The 22,565-nt window shown below is 36.4% G+C and overlaps 1 protein-coding gene across 1 annotated transcript in view; it reads left to right on the top strand.

Annotated features, from left to right (window-relative positions):
• SLC6A11 (solute carrier family 6 member 11) overlaps window positions 1-22,565 on the top strand; it is a gene marked incomplete at both ends in the record, with an annotated part of 101,746 nt that overhangs the window by 2,297 nt on the left and 76,884 nt on the right. Inside the window, 3 exons of the mRNA XM_082321355.1 lie at window positions 1,936-2,070; window positions 2,244-2,384; window positions 3,850-3,940. Coding sequence (XP_082177481.1) covers window positions 1,936-2,070; window positions 2,244-2,384; window positions 3,850-3,940 — 367 coding nt within the window. The remainder of the gene's footprint in view (window positions 1-1,935; window positions 2,071-2,243; window positions 2,385-3,849; window positions 3,941-22,565) is intronic.

A 22,565-nucleotide genomic window follows, 5' to 3' on the forward strand; every position in this document is an offset into this window, starting at 1 on the left:
TTGTTCAAACCATTTGCACAGTAAATTATATAGAGAAAATATGTTTTAGATGCAAGGATTGCATTCTTTGTGAAATCCACATGTACTCCTTGAGATGCAGCCGAGATTCAACTGTAGGTAAATTGCCTGGTTGAGAGAAGAGACTACTCATGAAGAGATCTCCCTTGATGTGCTGGGTCTAAAGAATGAAACTGCAAGTCAAAGCGGCTGTACTTAGTTGTCTCAACTTTCTAATCAAAGTGACCAAAGCATAACAATTATTGCAGCTTGTGAGTGTGTTCTGGTGTTTGTTTTTTTGGTGGTTCCTTGTTTGTTTAGGATCATGAATGGGATACATATTTGCGTTGTAGTTGTAGAAATTTTCCTGAAGTATATTCAGAAACATTTTGTTCATAATTAATATTCTGACAGAGATTTAGTATTAGAGAGGTAGCTATTAAGGTGCTGTTCATTAATGATCAAATTGATCTTCAGGACTCCCGTTGAAGGAAGGAAATGCTGCTATTGCTAGTGCTCTAAAGAACTGACCAATGTATGCAATGATGGACAGCACTGTAAAACACATCTTCCTAGGAAAAACTGCATCCACCAAAACTTTTGTGTGTTTAGCATATCTTGTGTTGATTTGAAATGGAGTGAATGGTGGGATACTTACGTCATTTAATGGAAGCTTTAAATGAAGTTAATTAGTGTTGTGGGATTACTTGTTTTGGAGCAAGTTTGAGGCCTGGATATAACACATTATGTGTGTTGTACTAACCTATATTTTCATAACTTAATTAGACAGTTAATGCTTTGTAATTTTCCTACAACTTCAGATAAATTATTCTGTGCAGTACTTTGCTGCACTCATCTGCGTGGTTAGTCAGGTAAAGCTTTCTTGGTGTAAGTAAAAATGGCAGAATCAGTTATTTGGTGCTTTCTTCTCAGTATTTGTTTTCTTCTTTCCTTGTATCAGCCTAAACCAGTATAGTTGCTTGCTTTCCAGCTCGTCCTTTGACTCATCAAAAAGCCTGAGTACTTGGGAAATGAGGAAAAAATTATTTATGCCTTATATGTTAATGGATTCTCTACATAGTCAAAAGGCTGTATTTTATTCCTTATTATTTGGGTTCAGTTCTAAATGGAATGCCTAAAATCTATATTATTAGCAAGTTACATTATGCCTAACATACGTATCTGCTCTCATTTCTTTGCTTTGGCATACTTCACAGCCATGTTCTTTAGCTGCTATACCTAGTGAAATGATCAGTCATTAAATAATACAATACTTCTGCTATGTGTTAATCGATAAGAGAAGATTTTGTTGTTGTTGTATATAATGCTTCAGCATTAAATTGTACTATTCGTTATCTATGCTGGAGTTTACTGTCAGCATCTAACAAAAATGTTGATGCTTTGTTTTTTTCTTACAATTTTCCATTAATATTTCTAGCTGATAAGGCCAAGCCCTGCTTTCCTGTTGTTGTAAGTAGTTCTAAAGTTTATTTCATTGTTCCCTTTTCATGATCCTTATCATCAGGCTTATCCAAATAACATACAAAGGACTTCTTGGGTTTAATTTCCATAACACTTCTTCATCCCTGCTTTCCTGAGAAAAGCAAGGAAGAAAAGATAGTGTAGACCTGGTTGGTGATGATCAGAGCAGAACTGTGTGGCTGAGCAAGACTGTGGTCTTTTTATGTGTTTGAGAGACATATGAGCAGAATTAGTCTATACTGAGGAACTTTGGTCTGGTCTTTTTTAGTCCATGACATTGGCTTACAGGTTAACGTTTGATATTTGGGGCCAGAAGTGAACACTTTCTGCACTTTCAGCATGATGCCTGAGAGGTGGCTAATAGGTGATCCTTCCTTTAAGAAAATTAGTTTCTCACTATGCTGTCAAGGAACTGTATTCCTTATAACCAATACCCCCCTCAATGTTTGCTTGTAGGTGCTTTCCTCATCCCATATGTGGTTTTTTTTATTTGCTGTGGAATACCAGTATTTTTCTTGGAAACAGCCTTGGGACAGTTTACTAGTGAAGGAGGCATTACATGCTGGAGGAAAGTTTGCCCTCTATTTGAAGGTAACAAACAGTTCTGTGTTCTACTGCAAAAGAATGCATTAAATTTGAAGTAAAATAAAATAAATTGTATCAAAATTGAAGTTAAGATATACTTAAAGTAGTAAGCATTTGTTTTTAAATTACCTGAAAAGTAAAAGTTTTCTATTGTGTCTCACTTTCTTTTTTCCCTCTAGGCATTGGATATGCTACCCAAGTTATAGAGGCACATCTAAATGTATATTACATCATCATTTTAGCATGGGCTATCTTCTATTTGTTTAACTGCTTTACTACAGAGCTTCCTTGGGCTACCTGTGGGCATGAATGGAATACAGGTATGACCTCAGTAGAAATTGTTACTATACAAATACTTCCAAGTAATTGATTCATATATTAAAATGTCAGGAATTAAACTATTCTGGTAGAAGGGTCTGGGGAAACGAACCAATCACATCACACTACACCATGATAAAGGAATTCTGGAGTAAAGACTTATTCATACCTTTTGGATGAGGTCATTGTATAAGCATTTGTTCCTGCAGAATATAATGTCCTTATTATTATTTGATTTTGTTAATTCTGTAAGATATGCTGGCTGAATCCCAAGACTCTCTTTTGCAATCGTATCTATTCTCCCTGAATACAGTAAGTGAATTCTACTGAAGAGCTGATGACCTGATGACAGGTTACAATATTGCTCTTTCACTCTAATGAAATCAGGAGGAGTTTAAATGGAGAGGAAAATATTAAATGTGGAACTTTGGATTTGCTCTTTTTAATGCCAGATGTTGAGGGATAACATTCGTCAAGCTACTTCTGAAAATTTAGTCACATAAATAATCCTTACTGCATGCAAAGTAGCCTCTTACATGAAAGATGAGGTGTATATTTGTAAGGGTTTGCAGTATAGGGCTCTGCATCTGTCCTCTCATTGATATTTTTATCTGTGTGCTCTACTTATTGCACTTGAAGATCACGAACATCTACAGTGAGGAATACATACCAATGCCCTTATTTCCATGTTCCTGAAGTTTTTGCATTTATTCCTTATATTACTGTCTGATTTCAAATCACGTGCCAATTGTACTGTCCTTCATGGTTTTTATTAATTGGTCATTATCATGTTCTTTGAGCATGCCTAAATCTATCTGAAATCTTGCAGTTTAGATTATGTTAGGGAACTAGTCTTGGGCCCAATAGAAGTGGAAGGCTTCAGTATCAATTTTGGCAACCCTGCAAAGGAGCTTAGCCACTGTTGATTGCTGTTCAGGTACTAAGTGTCAACTCAACAATGCTGAGCTGCTTTGATCTCCTTTCTCTGTATTAGCAATAATAATAATAACAACCCAGAGTGACTTTTCGCTTGCCATATTAAGGCAAAGTGGAAACTTTTTGCTGGCAGTGTTTCATAAGGCAGTTTTTACCATTAGCCATTGAACCAGCAATTGGAGTAGGAGTATGTTGTAATTCCCGATCAATTGCCTCAGTTTCTCAAAGTGTCTTTCTTCTGCCTCAGATGTTTTATTGGCCCTTGCTATTGCAACTGTGCCTTTGGAAAGTGTTGTAGGAGAATGTAGCATACTGCATGGATATTTGTCTCAGATAGGCCTGTGATCCAGTGATCAAAATACAGTGTTACAGAAATAGCAGCTGTGGCATTTTAGTGTACCTAGAAATCCTTTAACCACATAGAGAAAATGTATTATAGAATGGTGGCTTTATGAGATGCATAACTAGAAGATGCACAAGAAGAAATGTACTTACATGTCAATATAGCAAACTCTTTTTGTTCTTTTATAGAAAACTGTGTGGAATTTCAAAAACTTAATATGAGCAACTGCAGTCAAGTCTCTTTACAAAATGCCACTTCTCCAGTGATGGAATTCTGGGAGTAAGTGCACATAAACTTTACATTTGATCAGACTATTCATTATCTTCCCATATTTTGATCATTTACACATGATTAGATACCTTGAAACCCTATAGCACTTAGTGATGTGAGTTCAGCTGGAAATTTTCTCATACAGCCAAAGAGAGTCAGGATGAGTTTTAACTCTTTTTTTAGAGGATACAAGGAAAGGAATTCCATATCCTGAAAGAACATAGAACAAAGTGTGCCACTTGCTTGGGAGCTTGGCTCCTGCTGCTGGAGGAAAGAGCCTCAAACCCATACTAATGAGGAGGCAGAGGTGAAAGAAAGAGGATGATTTTAAATATTTCTTGGGTTTTTTTCCAGGATGTTTCTTCTCTTAAGAGTTTGAGAGTTGCATCTTCATCCTTGTTTGAGCTAACTAATACTTTGGCTTCTGTATCTTATTATTTTTTAAAGGACTATGTAAGTGTTAGTTATTCAGCTATAATAACAGCAGAGTTTAACTCTCTTGTGTCTCCTTGATTCTGATTTCTAGTTAGAGTAATAGAAGAGAATTACATCTTTACAAAATATGGTCTGCTTTTGTGATGACACATATTTTTTCTTACTATAAATATTTAATTAGTGCACGTATAGTTGCATATTTGTTCTGTGCAGGGCACAGTGTGTGTTAAGACAGTCATAGAAATGGAATGCTACTTCTAATACTAAGTCATCTCACAATTCAAAGTGTGTTACAAAATCCTGGCTTACCAAAATTTCTTGAGGGCCCATTCTAATCTCATTAATTTTATTATTAAGATAGAGCCTTATTCTGAAGCTGTATGTTCAGAGCTCTGTTTTATGTTCAGGACAGCAATAGCTACACTTTGAAAGGATCATAAATTAAGACTATGCTTGAAGGGAGAACTCTACATTGACATCGTTTTCTTGAATGTTAGTGTATGCTATTGTCTTTGCTTCTGAACCTCTTTGTCTTGCTACATCAGTTACCTTAGCCTTCATGGTTGGTAGTTGTTGCTTCAGTAACTAATACCGTTTTCTTTAAAAATAAAAAACAAAACAAAACTAAATCTGAACAAGCCATAAAAATACATACTCTCTCCGGTTAGAATTGTCATTTTATTTTCTGTTACAATGTTCAATAATCTGAACACCTAACATGTTAAATCAAAATATACCTACCTACCTACCCACTTCCCAGCTAATACTTCAGAACAAACACGAGTTTCTTAGGTGGCATCTCTTATTGCTATGACTTCATAATTTTAACAAAAATATCTTACAGTTCTTTGGGATAGCTAGAACTAAGATTTCATATAATTAGAGTAAATGAACAAAGTATTTTCTCCAGTACTATCCTTATTTACCCACTGTGTTTATTTGCTTATTCAACAATATTCAAAACTCAGCAATTGATGGTAACCCCAGTTATCCAGAGAAGTAGGCAACGTTCAGTTGAATTACATGGAGGGCACAGACTTAGTTTTATATCGTCATGTTTCTAGGGTTTTTTTGGTGTTTTTTGTTTTTTTTTTTTTTTTGTTAGTGCTTATCTTTGGATTGCCTAAATTCCCATGTCAGTGTTATATACATGCACACAAAGATACATTTTAAGCATGTCCCCTTCTCAGAATTCTCTAAAAACAAAGCTAAACAAGATTCTATTGCTAAACTTGGATTCAAGTTACAGTGGGTTTTAAATCCTTAAAACTTTGGACGTATTTGTCTACCTGATTTTGACCGAGTTAGGAATGAATTATGAAACTAGAAGTGATAATCAGATTTAGCCTTTTCTCTAACTTGTTTTACAGTCTTGTGCATACAAAGTTGAAAATACACACTCCAAAACTTTTAAAATCACAAAAACCAAAAGAGAAGATAAACGAAATAATTTGTTATTTATTTGAAACTTCTTTCTTTGTTGTGTTGTGGACAAATTTTTCATAATACTAACAGTTTACTGGCCAAAATAGCTTAAGATATTAAACTTATCTGCTTTCTCTGTCCAAGCAAAACTGATGTTGCGTAGCTTTTCACCCTTGGATGTACTCCCTTCCTGCTGAGGAAGGTATTTGCCTTGTTAAAATTTAAGTAGGTATGACATTACATGGCTTCAAAATTTAAAATAGACACAACAAACTAGTTTAGAAGTGGAAGAATGAGCTTTATTAAATATCAGGACTGATTTTGCATTAAAATAGCTAATTGGAATGAACAGAAGATTATAATTAAGTTATATGTCTTAAATATTTCAGATATAAATGCACAGTAGAGGTCTTTGCGTATAGATGTGCAGATCACAAAGTAGTTAATATGAAGTAAATATATTACTAGATTAGTTAAATTGTCCAGCAAGTCATCATATAGTCTGTAGATAAGTGTTACCAGAAATGTTATTTCACTTAGCCAGAGGTCTTGTTCACATGATGTTGCTTTACTCCTTTATAAATTCAGGTGTCAGGAACCATAAATTTATTGAAAGACTCTTTTTGAAACAAATAGTATAAGGAAAGTTGATGGGGTAGACTGCACAGAGCAGATGCTCGTTGCTATTTTCAGAACTCATGTGGATAGTGTGTGAGAATCTTCATTGCTGCAGTAACCAATCACAGGACTGAATTCATTTACATAACAACCAAGTTTCTTACAATTAATTAAGTTGATGCCTGTGAAGGGAAGGGGGAGGCTCTAGGTTTCTTCTGAACAACCACACCATTCAAAACCTTTACACTTTGCTCTCTGCAACGTCAAGTCTGCAACTGAAATTCCTCTAAGTCATGGCCACGAAAAGCCAATTTATTGTGTAAAGGGTCAGCTGGGGGGAAAAAAATTTGGTGGTTTTTTTTTTTTTTTTGTCTGTTACCATCTACTCTTGAGATAATCTGTGAATTAGAGTGGTAATTATTGTGAATAGTGATCCTATTTGCTTACTGTATGTGATCTCATTTACATGTAGAACTGAATAGTGAATTTGTAAACTGTCAGGCTGATGCTACATCTTTCCTTTGCTAATCATATCACATTACCATAGTCTTCTAGAGTATTCACAATATCCTCAGATTTTTTTAGTTAAAAAAAAAAAAAAAGAAACCAAAAATGTTTGGGGAAGACTCAGGATTTACACGAATGCATATTTTAGCAGTGCTATGTGTTTCTTTCAAGATCAGTGCTCTCAGTCTAAGAGTTAGTAATGCTGAGGGATATACAGGTTGCTATGTATCACACAGCAGACTAGACTGGCATTATGTAAATGCCAGCAGAGGTTAGTAGCAGGGGCACAAGTTGGATTTGGTTTTGTGTGTGTGTGTGTGCACGTAAATGAATACACCAGGCCCAAAAGGATGTCTTTACTTCTGGCTTTGAAAAGGAGTTCTTTCTTTCTCACTCGCACTCTCTTTCTCTCTCTCTCTCTCCCCCTCCCCCATTTAACTAGTACTACTAGGTCTTTTCCGTCATCTAGGCTAGAAGGCTCAGCCCTTATTTATTTGTGACTGGAAGCAAATCCAAATCCCCAGTTGGTTTGAGGATTGCAAATAAAGACTTCAGCCTCTCTGCTGAAATATTTCTAGCTTTTATTGCTTCTGCGGCCTATTCGTAAAGCTATTGCTGAAGTCAAAAAGCCATTCACCCAAGTGCAGTGATGACTGAGAGGTACTTTTCAGTACTATGAAGCTTTTCTGGCATGCAGACTAGTAGTTACCCTTCCTCAGGTCTGTAAAGAGGATACTGTTTCCTTGCTACCCTAGCAGGTATAGACTCACTTCCTCTGATAATTCAGCATCCTCTACCAGCTTTGATGGCTGGGTCACACAGAGGCTGAAGGCCTATTTATTGTCTTGGATGGATTCTTTGTTTGTTTAAAAAAAAAAAAAGAAAAAGCAAAGACTTTAGAGATAAGTACTGCAGTAGGTCCTAGATGGTATTTTCTTTTTGGTACACACTTTCTGTTTCATACTGGTGCCCAGCATTCAGAGACAGTCCAGTTAACTACCATTTATGGTGTTTCTCGCATCCTAATCATATAGCTTAATTAAGGGTTTTCTAAGAAAAAAAAAAAAAATCATAATTTTGAGGTATGGCACGTGGAATTTTTAGTGTCCCAACTTTAAACAGTTAATAGTGGTAGCTGTAGTAATAATAGAGCAGTCCCATGAAAGAGAGCTGTGGCCATGGATGAGGCTATATTTATAGCCTGGGAAACAGAATAGGGAGGAGAAGATACTCTACTTCATTCTGTTCTGTTCTGTATGCTTTCCTAGGAGAGGAAACTGTCTGGCAGGTATAGGGGGCAGCAACCATGTCCGTGTACTGTTTTGGCTGCTACTCCAGTCTGTCACCATGGTCAGGAATTTGGGGTTTCTAGTGCCTGGGAAGGGAGCTGGACAGACAGAGGACCCATGGTTTTGTGGTTGATTCCACCTCAATAGTTTTTTTATTGGCTGTATAACAACAACTTAGTCCTCTGTTAAAGAAGGTCTAGTTGTTGGCCTGTCATTCTCTGGAGGGGGTGACACATCCTTAGGATTTCAAAGTAAAGCCTAGTGAGAAAAAACATTTTTTTTGTCTAGGGAAAAGAAAAAAGGCTGTTCTCAGCAAAAAGGAAAAGGCACAAACCCTTTCCTTGCAAAGTCAAAAAGAGTTTTTCCTGTTTCATTCAGGCTGCAAATGACTGCAGGAGTCACATAGTGGTTAATCCCCACTACCCTATGAAAAGTCATTAGCAAGTTGAGCCTGATCCTGCAGTGCTCAGTACCCAGAGACCTTCAGCACCTCTCAGAACTAGGCCCTTTGTGCATGTCTTGTAGAACATTGAGTTGTGCCAAGCTTGCTCATTTCTGTTCAGTTCATAAGAGGCCATGTGAAAATTGCTTTTTGTTTGGAGTCATGTGAGCTCTTCATCTGGTTTTGCCTCAAAACCACTGACTTTGCCTTGTTTCAGCTGAAAGAAGTAAATGGGATAGGTGTCAAAATGCTAAGCTGATTTCTTAATATTGAGGGATAAATGTTACCCTAAACCAGGCAGATGAACTCCCGTGTTTTTTGAATTTTATCTTGGACATCGTACATAATGTTTTTACTATGGAGAAAAAAATTACCTTAAAAGTTGCAAAGTGAAGCATGTGGGTATTAGGAAATACTAGAAGTACGGTTTTGCAACTTTAAGTTCACATCTTTTATGAATATGATCATCTTTAGTTGAAGAACTGCCTAATATTTTTCCAATAGATCTGCTTCATTCTTGTTAGAGGATGGATAGGGAGCAAACACTGTGCAGGTGTTCAATATTTTGTTTTTTCTTCTCTTTGTTCATTTTCTTATGTTTTATATTTTCATTATTAGGTTCCTGCTCTGCTGACAAAGTTATTAATTTAATCAAGGCTTCCTAGGGTGCTCATGGTGTCAATGGCTTGGCAATCATAGTGTTCTTGATTATTTACATGTTCATTTATCTTCACAAAATATCAATAAGGTCAAATTATTCTCATTTTACAGAAGGGGATCTGAGCTAGAGAGAGCGAGTAAAAGTACTAAGTATGAGAGGCCCAAGACATTTTTTCATAGTATTTAGCATCAGGGTGGCGCAAATTTTATTTCAATTAGGAAATAAGAAAATGTATGCAAGTCAGCTTTGTCCAAAGATAAAGATTAAAAAAAGTTACTTAATTGAAGACACTGTAATGTTTGTTTGAAACAAGTAGTTGCTATTTCATTCCAAACAAAACATTCTATTTTGTGCATTTGCATGAAAATTTAAAGGAATTATTAAAAAAAACCCAAAACACATAACTTTTTGTTGTCTTTGCTCTAATGACTCAGTATGTAGAAGGCTCTCTTAACTGTATTTTGCGTACAAGAAATTTGAATACATATGTTCCACTTTCTTGAATGTGTTCTGTATGGGGTGGGAATTTCATCATCTTCCCTTGAACTTGCTCTACTTTGTATAAAAGCTGAATAATCATGTAGTATAGACTGGGATGCTAACATCTTGCTTCTCGTGTGGTTACCTTGGCCAGAAGTTTACAGGATCGCTTTCCTGCTGTCTCAGTATTTATTTAGATGGTTTAGATCGAAGGGGATACGTGAGGACAAGAAGGATTGAAGGGGACTATTCTGATACTTTATAGGTTAATAGTTAGACCATCCAGTTCCAGTCTTTATGTCAATAAATATGTCATTGCTTATACACAGTACTAACAGGAGAGAGTGAAAGCTTTTTTTGAATCCACCTACTGCAGAATAGCAGGAAGCTTGATAGCTAGAGAGTTCTTTTGGTAGAAAACTTTATAAGCTTTAGGGTGGAGGAGAGCTATGAATATGGTTTTCCAGCATGATGAGTGAGCTTTTGATTGTTCATTCCCTATCCTAGCATCTTCTGTCTGTTTAAAAATCAGCTCTTCATCCCCCATGTTTCTAATCTACATTGTGGACACTTTGAAAGGTCTATTCAGAGGGAACCTAAATGTTAGCATGCTTCTGGGAGATTGGTGAACTATCTCAGCTCTTAATTCCTCAGTTGATTTGTTACTCCCTGGTCCATGCTAGTGCCTGCCTGGCATCCCCACCACAACTATCCAGTTTAGTATCCTTCCCTAGGATTACATCCAATCCTGCCATTCCCACATATACTTCCCACTGCTGTCTCTTGTTTGTATTCTAATTCATCCTAGTCTCTTTTCTTGGGCAGTTCAAATTGTCTTCTGACTTGTCTCTAAATCAGGTATATTACTGCTTCCCACCTCCAGCCACCTAGTCCCAGTCATTTTATCCAGCCAGTTGTCCACTCCCCAAACTTGCACCTAGTCTCAGGATGGCTGTTCACTGGTCTCCAGTCTTAAGTCTCTAAACATTTTTCATCTGCTCCCTAAATTCATTGGCCAGCTAATCACAAACTGCTCTTACTTCTGCTCATTGCTTCTCTTCCTTTCCCCATGCCTGTCTGCTAGTGTGAGAAAGACTGGCTTCCTTGTCCAGTCTCAATCCAATTTATCTTCAAGTCTCCGTAACTCCCAGTCCTCCAGGTGTTTTTTTCTTCCTGATATTCTGCAAGTTGTGCAAAGTTAGGAAGTATGCAGCATTAGAGCATTTTGATGGAGGGATCTAGGAAGCTTTTATCCATATCCTGATGAATTCTGTTGGCAATGTGTGCTTTTCTTTTTTTCTTCAATGATAAGTCTGTCAGGTTATTGCAATAAATACTTTTTCCTATGCCTGTGTTTTGGGTGCAGCCAAAAATTGCCATTAACATTTTTGAAGCTAACTATTGTAAGGATTTGTTTAAACAGTAGGAGTCTGAATAAATGTATTTGTATCTGAAAACAGAATTTTATAATGGAAAGTTTTAAATGATAAAAATTTAGTGTTAGGAGCTACACCTTTATGTTTTGGAAAAGTAGCTTTTAAATGTTACAAACTCCTCTTCAGTAGTTGTATGTACTTAAGGTAATAATAAACTTTTCTTTGAATGTGAAGGTACCATCAACAAATTTTGTCTTTTATTTTCCTAGTTATTTAGAATGATACCATTATTTCAGATATAGTTCATAAAACATTTATTTCACTATTTACCACTTTAGAATGTCTTTTGGGAATTTGTAGCTTTCAGTTGGTTCCTACGATAAAATATGGGAAAGTTTTGGCCTGAAGTGTTGGCAAAAATAGAAATTACATTTTTGTAGCAAAGATCATACGTGAGCTATTTAAAATATCCCTTAATTACACAATTGTAAAAGTTCTAGCAATAATATTATTACCTACTAATAGTTGGAAAACATGCACAGGGAGCTGAGTGATGTGCTTAAAAAACTGTGACCTTTAGAAGCTGCTGGCTCAGATATCCAGTTTTGCTGAAGAATGCTAAACGGGTTTTTGTTTGGGTTTTTTTGTTGTTCGTTTGGTTTTTTGGTTTTTTTTTGTTTTGTTTTGTTTTTTTTTAAGAATCAGTAACATTAAGGGCGTTTTCATTATTGCTGTTAATGTAGGAGTGTGTGTTTAGACATGTATATCTGTATATGCACTTTTTGATATTGTATGGAAATGAATATTTGAGAGGGAAATAAAAAAAAAAAAGTGAAAGGTCTAAAATAGCAAAAACTTAGTTGTGCCATGAAAACTGGGCCAAATTAGTCAATTGCAGAACATGCCAAAATAACCAGGCATGTTTCTTCTGGCTTTGCTACGGTTTTAATTGGTTTCTCATAGATTTTTTTTTTTTTTTTCTTGGTTACTTATATAAGGGAAGACCTCTACTGAAAGGCCTTCTTTCAGTCATGTCTGGTTTTGTGCAAACACAAAAGTGAGCTCATCCCCTTCTTTCAAGAGTTATTATGTATAGCCTCCTACACTTGTATCTAAGCAAACTTTTAAATCTTCTAGAAAACTAAAAGCAAGATACAGTTAGTGGCAATCGCTGCCTGAAACCAATTAGTCCACTTCAGTAGCTCCCCTAAAGAAGAGAGGTGTCTTGCACAGGACAAGCTGAAAAGTTACACTCATGTTTTACAAGGTTGCCCCCCCAATAACTATTTTGTCCACCAGTTTACCATGGGAATTGGACTTGCAAGACTAGATGTGCAAAGAGATAGCATGTAACTCTTCCAAGACCTATTTTTCAATACCTCTGGAATCCTTTAAATATGCATGTGGCTTTGTAAATAATAGACTGTCATTTTTAACTGTCCAAGAATGTGTCCATTAGATTTGCTCACTGTCTTGAAATTGAGAATCTTCAGGACCTTGGTGCAAGGGATTTTAGAGATGGGCAAGTAACTCTGAAAACAATGTTAAAAAGCAGTCACATTCCTTAAAGGTCCCTTCCAACCCAAACCGTTCTGTGATTCTATGATCTACTTCTTGGCTGTCTCAGCATGGGTACTGTGTAAAGCAAATAGTTCCATGCAATTAAGCAAGCCTGTATCTATTTTTGGCTCTTGAAAATGTATCATCACAAGAAAAGAAAGAAAAAAAGAGTTTAGACACTTTTTAAGAGTCTTTCCCAAGTATGGCTTTGTAGATTCAGAGCATTAACAGAAAGGGTGGTTACTACTTCTTTTTTTAGTCAAATTAAATGCTCAAATGAAAGATGTTCTTGCTGTGCAAAAAAATATAGTGAACACAGACTGGGAAAAAACTGTGTTTTTTGGTAAATTTTTCCACTGTTTTCCACTATATTCTTATATGGCAGCAAGGAAATTGATATGCAGTGTCAGGAGGACTTCCTGAGAAAGACACATTAAATATTGCTATGGAATTCCTATAAAGGTTACAGATTATCAATCAGGGCAGGCCTTGAAACTATGTAGGCAGAGTTGTCCTCTGTGTGGAAAGACAAATGACTGATGTCTTCCCAAAGTCCCTTCAACAGCTATTTTTTTACAATTTCAACTCTGCTGACTATTGGGTTTAGTTTACAGATGAAAAATTGAGCCAGTAGAATTTATCTGAATTTATTTAATTAAGAATCATACTGTAAGTTGTAAGTGCTACAGGACAGTGGTATTTTATGAAGACCTGGTAGCTGTAAATGTGGACAAAGGACTTCGGACATACCAAAATAACTCCTGCACATTTGCAGTTTTCTTTTTTCTCTTTTGACCTGTCAGCTATTCTTTACTTCCTTGTGCCCCTGCTCCTTTGCAGTTTCACTTCTTAGTTGTTTTTTTCTGTTTGGGTTTTTTTTTTTTTTTTGGGAGCCAGTCAAGTAATGGTTTTATATTGGCCTGTTCCATGTGGAAGAGATAAGAACTTAGATTCACTCATTTGTTACATGAGTTTGTAGCCAAGAGCTCACTATGAAGGACTATGTTACAAAATCATGAAACAGTTCTCAATTTCTTGTGGTCTGTAGTTCTCATTTTATGAACATTTAATTAAGAGTGAACAACTAAGTACAAGTCTACAGACTGTCTAAAAGGTTCAGCACAAATTTTGAGAGCCATCAGGTTGACTTACATTTCTTCTAGGTGCTTTCAGTTCACAGCTGCTACTGTGTGCTGAACTAATTTATGTCACTCAGAAGGTGAATAAAAAGGAGATTTTTGTCACTGCATGACTTCTTCAGAGAGGAGTAGGGGGAAAACTGCAAAAAGACTGAAGGAGTCATTGGCTATACTGAGAAAATACCAAGAAACTATAAAGCAGAGGTGAGTGGAACAGTACAAAAAAAGTTATTTGACAGGATTAAACTCTGAGACTTGGTTAAGAAGTTGCCATGACTTCAGTGAAAGAGGTTGAAGGAAAATAGGTCAGGAATGGCGAGAGTTTCTGTTTCTGTTTCTTGCTGTAGATATATACAAACACACACATATAAATATAAAAAATTTAAAAAATCAATATATGTATATACACAGCAGCTGCTAAATAGTGTCACATTGCATTCAGATAACTTACTTAAGTACTGACTTTCATGAGGTAGGGGTTGACACAAGAAATATATGTCATTATTTGCAAGCAGTACAAGAAATTTTAGAGAAAAGTCTGCTGAGGAGAGTTTAATCTTACCTTTTAATTTGATAAGAAGTATAAAAATGGATAATGAATGGAGCAATGTTCAACCCTATCAGGACTTTAAGAAGAAAGAACTAGGCTGAACAGCAGCAAATGTGGCTCAACTAGGAATAATTCTTTCTGATATGTGGTCGCATAAAATATGCTGTAAAAGGTAAATATTTGAGAGCTGTGTATAATGCTCTAGCTGAGGGATTCTCACTATGTGACCACTGGGAATTGTCTTTCTGTCTGCTGCTTTAAAAAAAAAAGCCAAATATGGAATTAAGTGGATTTTCAGAAGAGAATTGTTATCGTTTGAGAGAAATTTATTACAGATTCTTTAATCTGTGATCTGTAGATTATCTTCTGAAAGCTGAAATAAATCTTTCTAATCATTGAGCACTGATAACTGGAGACTACAAGTGGGTATCCAGCAATATCTGCAAAGGATTATTTGTAGCACTTTTAGAAACCTGTGGATATGTTATATTTCCTATTTTAGGGTTTATATGAAACCTTAAAAAGAGAGGCTTGTACAGTGCGCACATTCTGTATCCTTTGTTAATTCTGGATATATAACTGTCAGAAAAGTGAAAGTGTCAGCTCATGTTGACTTCCAGTGAGAGTTCAGTACCCGTCCTCTCTCTGTTCATTTCCAAGAACATACACTTTTAGTGACTAAATCTGCTGCAAACTCACTGGAAGATTACCTTTGTTCAACTTTATAGTTGTATCCATGCTTGTTCTGGAGGTGTTTCAGTGATTACCACACTGCTGCACTGGAAAAAAAACCTGACACAACCAGCCCATTCTTAGTCTACGAAGTGTTAGAATCTAGAGGGGAAAAAAGATAGTCTGAAGAGAATCCTTTCTTTTAAAGGCATTCTCTTTCTCAAAGGTATATGCCCACTATATGGTATTAACATTATCAATATGTCATTCTTTGCCATGTCGTCACCATGGAACCAGAGCTCTGCAGGTTAGCAAGCCAAGAGAGTCCATGCACTAGCCAGTCATGCAGTGCGTCTTCTGAACGCTTGTCTCCTTCACTCCTACTATGGTTTGAGATTGTATAATAGAGATGCAAGTATGATCAAAACCAATTTAATATGCAGCCTGAGTCACGTGTTGCTAAATTTTGACATTCATTTAGGCAATGCAGTGTATATTATATGTAATATAGGATTAGTATATAGTATATATTATACTCTGGGGCTTCAATTATAAGGGTTATCCCTGTTAAAATATAAGTTCCCTTCCTGTAAAAGGGAGAGGTCTCCCACACATTTTTGTCAAAAAGTCCTGCGTCAGGTAGGTTCTCTTCTAACAAGAATTTTTCTTCATTTTGTTGATTGTTGCTCACTCAGTGAAGCTCAGAAAGTCTCCTTTACTTTATTTGGCAGCTACCTTTTAATATATAGTCCTGTAAAGTATAAAACAGGATGTTTGATTTGTTTTAAAGCTGAAAAATATTTCACAGCTTTGATATTGCTAGTACATAGAAAGTTGCTATACCTGCTGCCTAAGACAATATTGTACCATTCTGTACGTTTTCTTGTGTCAAGAGACAATATCAACCATGCCAGAGAAGAGGAACCTTGGAAAACAGTATGAGTAATAAATAGAGTAATAAATTGACTAGGGAAGTAACAACAAGATTCTTTTGAGGTTCATTTTATTGAAGGATATTTTTTCTTTTTACATTGTCCTATATATAATATATATTTATTTAGTAAAAAGTCCTGAGAAGTTTATAAAGTAAACTGCTAGCCTTTTGGTTTCATAGTTTTATATCCTTTAGCATTCAGCATAGATTTTGTAAGCTTATCATATGAGTACCATTATCAAAAGTTATCATATGAGTATGTAAGGCAGTGGAGAATACTATCTCAAATCTTCAGCATCTTGTATACTCTGTTTAATAGTGGGTTTTTTTACTCTCTGTGAGAGAAAACCACTCTGTATTCAAAGAAAGGTGGGAAGCATGTAATTTAGGTGAACTCACCTTCTCTTAGCTGTTATTCGTTACTTTGAGAGTTTTAGTGTGTCTAGTCAGTAAACTGGAGACTACTGACTCAAGCAGTAGAGACTTCTCTGAAATATCACTGCTTGTATGTTTATGTATTATTATTAAAATAAACATTCTTTCAAAAGTTTTTGTTCCTCCTAAGCTGTTCCTCTTCCACCTTTGAGTTATGCAGTCCAGATGCATGGATCAGCCTCTCTTCCAAATTAGACAACAATTAGCGCAGATTAGACAGCCACAGGGAAACGTTGCAACTCCCTGAAAGATATTTCAGTACAGGAAAGCTTCTGTGCTGTTCAGCAGCGCTTAGTGTTTTAATAGAATGAAAGGAGCAATTTCACTACCTGAGAGCTCCTTTAAAGATGCTTGCAGTCGTAAGAGTTGAGGAAGCACTGACTTGAGCAAGAACTCACAGCACTGCTGCATAGGAAGGGTGCAGGGTCAAATGAAGCCTCAGCATTCAATTTTTAAGATTCTCTATCAGATAGTGGGAAAGCTGCAGTAAATCAGACAAGAGAGAACAAATGCTGCTGGTGGTGAAACAACTCAAAATAGCTATTTCTAAGCCATTCCTATAGTTGTATGTTTGGCCACACTCTCATCAATAAATAATGTCACGCATGCTCATCAATAAATAATGTGTCACAAACACATTAGATAAGTAGCTGCCTCTGATCTCTGTGACAAAAAGAATGTAAGTTTTTACTTCTTTGTGTGTCCCTGGCAGACATTCAGCCTTCCAGTGTGTCTGGAAGTACTGCAAAGGAGGCTGATTTTATGACTGCTAACTAGTTGAATAAATATCTGACAGTGCAGCAATCCACAGTGTCATTGTCTTCATGCAGATATTTACCAGAACCTTGGATGCTAGTAGGTCTCTGGCACAGCAGCTCAAACATCCACAGAGGATTCTGGTACACGGAATCTGAATCCCATCATTTTCAGAATTCATTTAATATCTACTCAAGTGTCTGCATGTCAGAAACTGTATACTTGCACACAATACTTGAATACATTTGGGTATGAAATACTCGAGCCAATAAATTTTCACAAAAATTAAAGAATATTAACTGCACAAAGTGCAATGAGAGAAAGAAAGATAAGAGCTTAGAAAACATGTCTTTGGATAGAAACTTGAACTCACTTTAACACAGGAGTAGAGAATGTCTGAAAGATATCGATACTTTTCTGCTAAACTGATGGGAAATCTGTGCAGTACTGGCACTCAAATACGTTATGCTTTTTGTACAAGGAGCTCAGTAACAAGGTCCACAAGGTAAATATGGACTGGGTATGAAAAATCAGCAGGGCTGAAAGGAGCATACCAAAGCATATAATAAGAAAGGCCACTGTACAGTAGCACTATGGCTGCTTAGTGGCTTCATTTTGTTTTCCTTTCATTCCCCACAGAATGCTCTGAGGACAGAGGCTGGCCCAGAGTAAAAAGGAACATTGCCACCTCTGTTCCTGGCTGAACAGATACAGATGGAGAAGTGACCTCAAGAGGCTGCCTCCTCTCTTTGGTTGTTTTTTGGTGTTTTTGTTTTGGGTTTTTTGTTTGTTTGTTTGCTTTTAAAGAAAAATATCTGGGAAACTGCTCCAAATCAGAGAGGGAACATGAAGGGACCTTCATAAAATAGATTTAATCTGTTCTTCAGCTTTCCAAATCATGAAATAATGCAATAAGTACCCTGGTACATTCCTTTCAACAATGTGTTGGCAGCAGTTAATCCTCTTTCTGTTCAAGAGCCTGGTACAGCTCTGCACATTGGAACACTTTATTAAAGACACTCTTTCCCAGGAAAATGCGGTGTTCTCCCAGCCGATAATGTAGTGTCATAAGCTTTCAAAATGTTAGTTTTCAAATTTGGAAATGTTACTTTTCAGCTATGAGTAGTCAGAAGTAGCAGTTATCTCATAATATGCCCCTCTACAGCAATTCCAAGAATGGAGGGGCCCTTCTTCCTGTCAGGTGTACTGAACTACTAAATTGAAAGGTGGTGTAGTACATTCTCGAACAAATTAAAAACATTTTCAGTAAGTATATAATACTTTTTGAAATAATTTCCTCATGGAATTTTATCTTTCTAAATTTTGCTAGGGCGTGCACGCGCAATGATGTTAATTGAAAGAACAGAGGTAACCATTAGCAACAGTATGTTCCTGGAATGTAGGTAGCAAAAGGTCATTGTATGCTGTCTAGTTTCTTACTAAGTATATTATTTTATGTGTACTTAAAGTATGCTGAAGTTATTCTATGGCTCTCTTATCTCTTCCCAATTCTGTCCATGTTTATTTGTTTTTATGCACACTTATATTTTGATTCAAGTTAAACTGTAAGCTTCAAATAGGCTTACAATATTTGGTACTATAAGCTGTAACCTGAATAAATCTGCACTGTAGTAACGATGTCATGATTTTTTTCAGTCTAGTTGTAAATACACTTGTGACCAAACGTCAGCATTTCTGACAGCGAACGGGAAACATAAAGAATGCCACCCTTCAGATATGTCCTATTATTCCACTGAAATATATCTTTTATTCATTACGTTCTTGTAACTTTTATCACTTTTCTTCTGTGTTATGTATAGGAAGAAAAGTAAAAATCTTTCTGCAATAACATTTAGTCAAGCTATATATATGTGACTAGAGGTAGTGAAACCTTCAAACATAGTATGTCTTTGGCTGTGGGACACATTAGAAATCCACTCTGGTTTAAATTCAGTTTTCTATTTACAAGCAAAATATCCTGTGTAGAATTAATAGTTTGCTGCTACGAAATTAAAAACCTTATTCTATCTCGAGTTAACCTTTGCATTCCAATTAACCCTAATACCAATGGATCTTATTTCCCTCAATATTCTGTTCAAGATGTTCAGATGCCACCAGTCCCCTGGCTTCTTTCCCAGGCTATTGGTTGGTTCAAGAAACTGAACTGCTGCGTATTTTTAAACAACAAAACTACAACAACAAAAAACCAAACTCAATATCTACAATAAATCTTTTCAAACTCTCATCAATTTCTATTTTCAATGAGATCCAAAAGTAGGTAATGATTTCTATCTTCAGGTCTCTGTGCAAGACAAATCTTTTTTACAGCAGACTTTCACATAGTCAAGTTGTTGGCAGCAAACTCACTATACTCAAAGTTACTCTGCTTAAAATGGCTTGTACTAACCAGTGATCTTGCATTCTGTGGTAATTCAAATGGTTACCTACAGCTACCTCCAGTTTATTGTACTGGCAGCTACAGTGGTTCTCTAGGTTCTTGGGCTTTTTTTCTATCAATCAGGATTGTTGTTGCTTTTTAAAATTTCTTTAGATGTATGATGATTTATGGAAACTTTCATTTTTTAAGACATTAGATAACCTTCCTGAACTCAGTATCTTTTGCCCTAAATGCCCTGCAAGGTAGATGAGTTTGCAATACTTTTTTGAGTAAGTACATTCAGGCCTTAGGCCAGAGACAGTAGTGAATTCTAGTGATAAAGTTTCAAGATATTCTAATGAAATGTCTGTTAAGATATTTCTCCTCATTTATTTTTGGTGGATTTTACTTAAAGATCCTCAACTTTAGTAAGTCTTGATATCTATAAGGAAAATGGGTTTGTTTGGGTTTTTTTTCATGAAAGTATGAACCAAATCAGCTGAAGGGAGAATGAACTCTCCAGATTCTATCTATATTTTTTTCAATAGTGCTGTTAAGGTCAGACATGTGTGATTCCTTTGGGAAAGCATATAGAATTCAAGAAGCAAAATCTAGAAGGCAATTATTGGACATGTCTGCTTTTTTATAGTATGTCTGGCATGTAGTGGCACCTTTGCTAAGTCATATGGCCACTGGCATTCTAATCCCTCCTGGGATATTCAGATTTGATAATTGAAAAGTTTTATCACAAAGAAATGTCTTGAACTCATGCCTTAACTTAGGTTTCTGATGCTTGATAACTCAGTTATATAAATTAGCTTTGTCAGTTATCTCCAGTGGCTTCCCTGAGACTGTCAGGCTTATGTAGTTATCTAACTAGGGCACCCTGTGCTCAGAAAGTCACTATTTTTCATTTTTACTTTTAATATGACCTGATAATTGGAATATAAAACCACTATGAGTTTGTAGTTTGTCTCAGAATCCCATTGTTTTATTTTACAAGACCATGTAGTTTATACCAGGGGATGCTTAGGGTGAGACTGAGGCCCTCTCTTCAAGAATAATTTCACTTACAATGACTGTGAGGCATTTGCAACCTCTTCCCATTGCAATCTGCATAAATTATGCAATGTGCATAAATTAGTCCCTTCTGCTCTGCTTTAATATGTGCAATCACAAGTGATGAAACGTTGGTGCAAACAACCTTCACAGATTTGGCTGTTCCTGGGCGTCTCGCTATAGAACTTCTCTTTTTCACATGCTTGTTATTTCAAAACAGAGAGTATCACTTTCAATGCTGATTTTACTGCTCTTGTTCTTGCTCTGTCTTTCCCTGCATTAAGAGGTGAGGAGAACAAGGTAGTGTAGGGGACTTCCAGTGGTAAGAGAAGAGGAAGACATAGTGAAGACTATCTCTTTTTTTGTTGTTTGTGCGATTTATGCAAGGTCATGGCAGCTTTTAAATAGACACTGAACTGCTGAGGAGCAAGAAGCTGTGATCAACTCTGTCATCTTCTGACTCCTTCTGAACCACTTCTTGGATGCATGGGAGAATCATGTATTTTTAAAATGCTCCCCCTTTTTGTTTTATTTAAGTTGAATAATAAAAGAATAAGAGCAGATGTGAGTGTATCTACAGTCAAACTGAACTGAAGCTTTGTCAGAAGAATGTCATGTTCTGAATGCCTCCTCCTTTCAAAACCTGTATCTGCTGCTGCTGTTTCAGATGGTTTCAGCAGGAGACCTAAGGCTGTGGCATTAGGGAGAGCTGCATTGTGCCTGCTGAGGAAATCACTGCTAGCACCTGAGCAAGACTTTCTCTTCCTTGGATCTATTATTTGAATACATTGTATGTTATATTTTAATTATATGTTCTGGACTACTTGCTGCTTACTTTCTAAGGGAAACACTAAACCTTTGTTCTGCTTGAACAAAGAAAATACAAAACAATTTATAGCACTTCAGTATATTTAAATACTCATTATGGTGCTAACAGTTCAAGTTGATTGGCACCACGTGTCTTTTTTAAATGGGAGCAGCAGGGATAATTGTGTTGAGGCCATTAATTTCCATTTACTTTCTACGACACTCTTTGCAAAAGAATCAGGCCAAGATTTTTGGATGGGGAAGGTAAGCAACTCTACTATTTGAAACTTCTCACAGAGCATTCAGAAAACACTGATCATTGACTTTCTGCAGACAGCTTCCAGAAATTGGTTGCTTTTAAAAATCCTCATCTTGAATCTTCACTGAGAATTTTGTTCTTAAGACAAAGTTGTCTTTTGGTGTGTGAAACATTCCAACCATGAGAGAGAGAGAATAATAGCATTTATTTATTAAGAAGTTGTCATGCAGTTAGTGAAGAACAGTGTAGTAATTCAAGTGACTGGCTGCTGAAATGGATTACTTTGACAGCTGGACGTGGATTATGGTGCGAGTCTAAAGTAATTCTGCAAGCTCTGTTTGAACACTGGGTACGTCAATGTATATAAGAAGACAAACCACAAGCTTTAGGGTTTTGGGGTGGGTTTTCTGTGATTTTTCTTTAACCTGTTAAATTTTGTACTGCCTTAGATAAGCAACAAACTTTTAGCACATATGTTGTAAATGGCTGCACCCCAGGGCTGCAGCAGGAACAGCAGCTGCAGCTCTTGAAATGTGTGAAAGACTGAATAAATTCTGTGGCATCTGTATGGCCATCTGAAAGACTTGGTGATCATTAGGTCTTTTCATTTTCCCACCATATCACCAGCTGTTTATATCTCCATCCTCCTACTCCATCATTAGAGGCAGGTGAAGGAACTTCCCTGCATCCTCAACTTACTGCTGGTGGAAGCAGAAAGAATCAGATCAGATTCCTCCCCAGGTAGGCCCAATGCTTATTTATTTTAGGCATGGCCTTGAATTACGTGATCATACTTCATACTCCCTGAATTGATTGCCTCGGCCACTGACTGAATCAAAGGCAAAAGGAAGAA

The sequence above is a fragment of the Platalea leucorodia genome (assembly GCF_965183815.1).
Source record: "Platalea leucorodia genome assembly, chromosome: 9".
NCBI lineage: Eukaryota > Metazoa > Chordata > Aves > Pelecaniformes > Threskiornithidae > Platalea > Platalea leucorodia.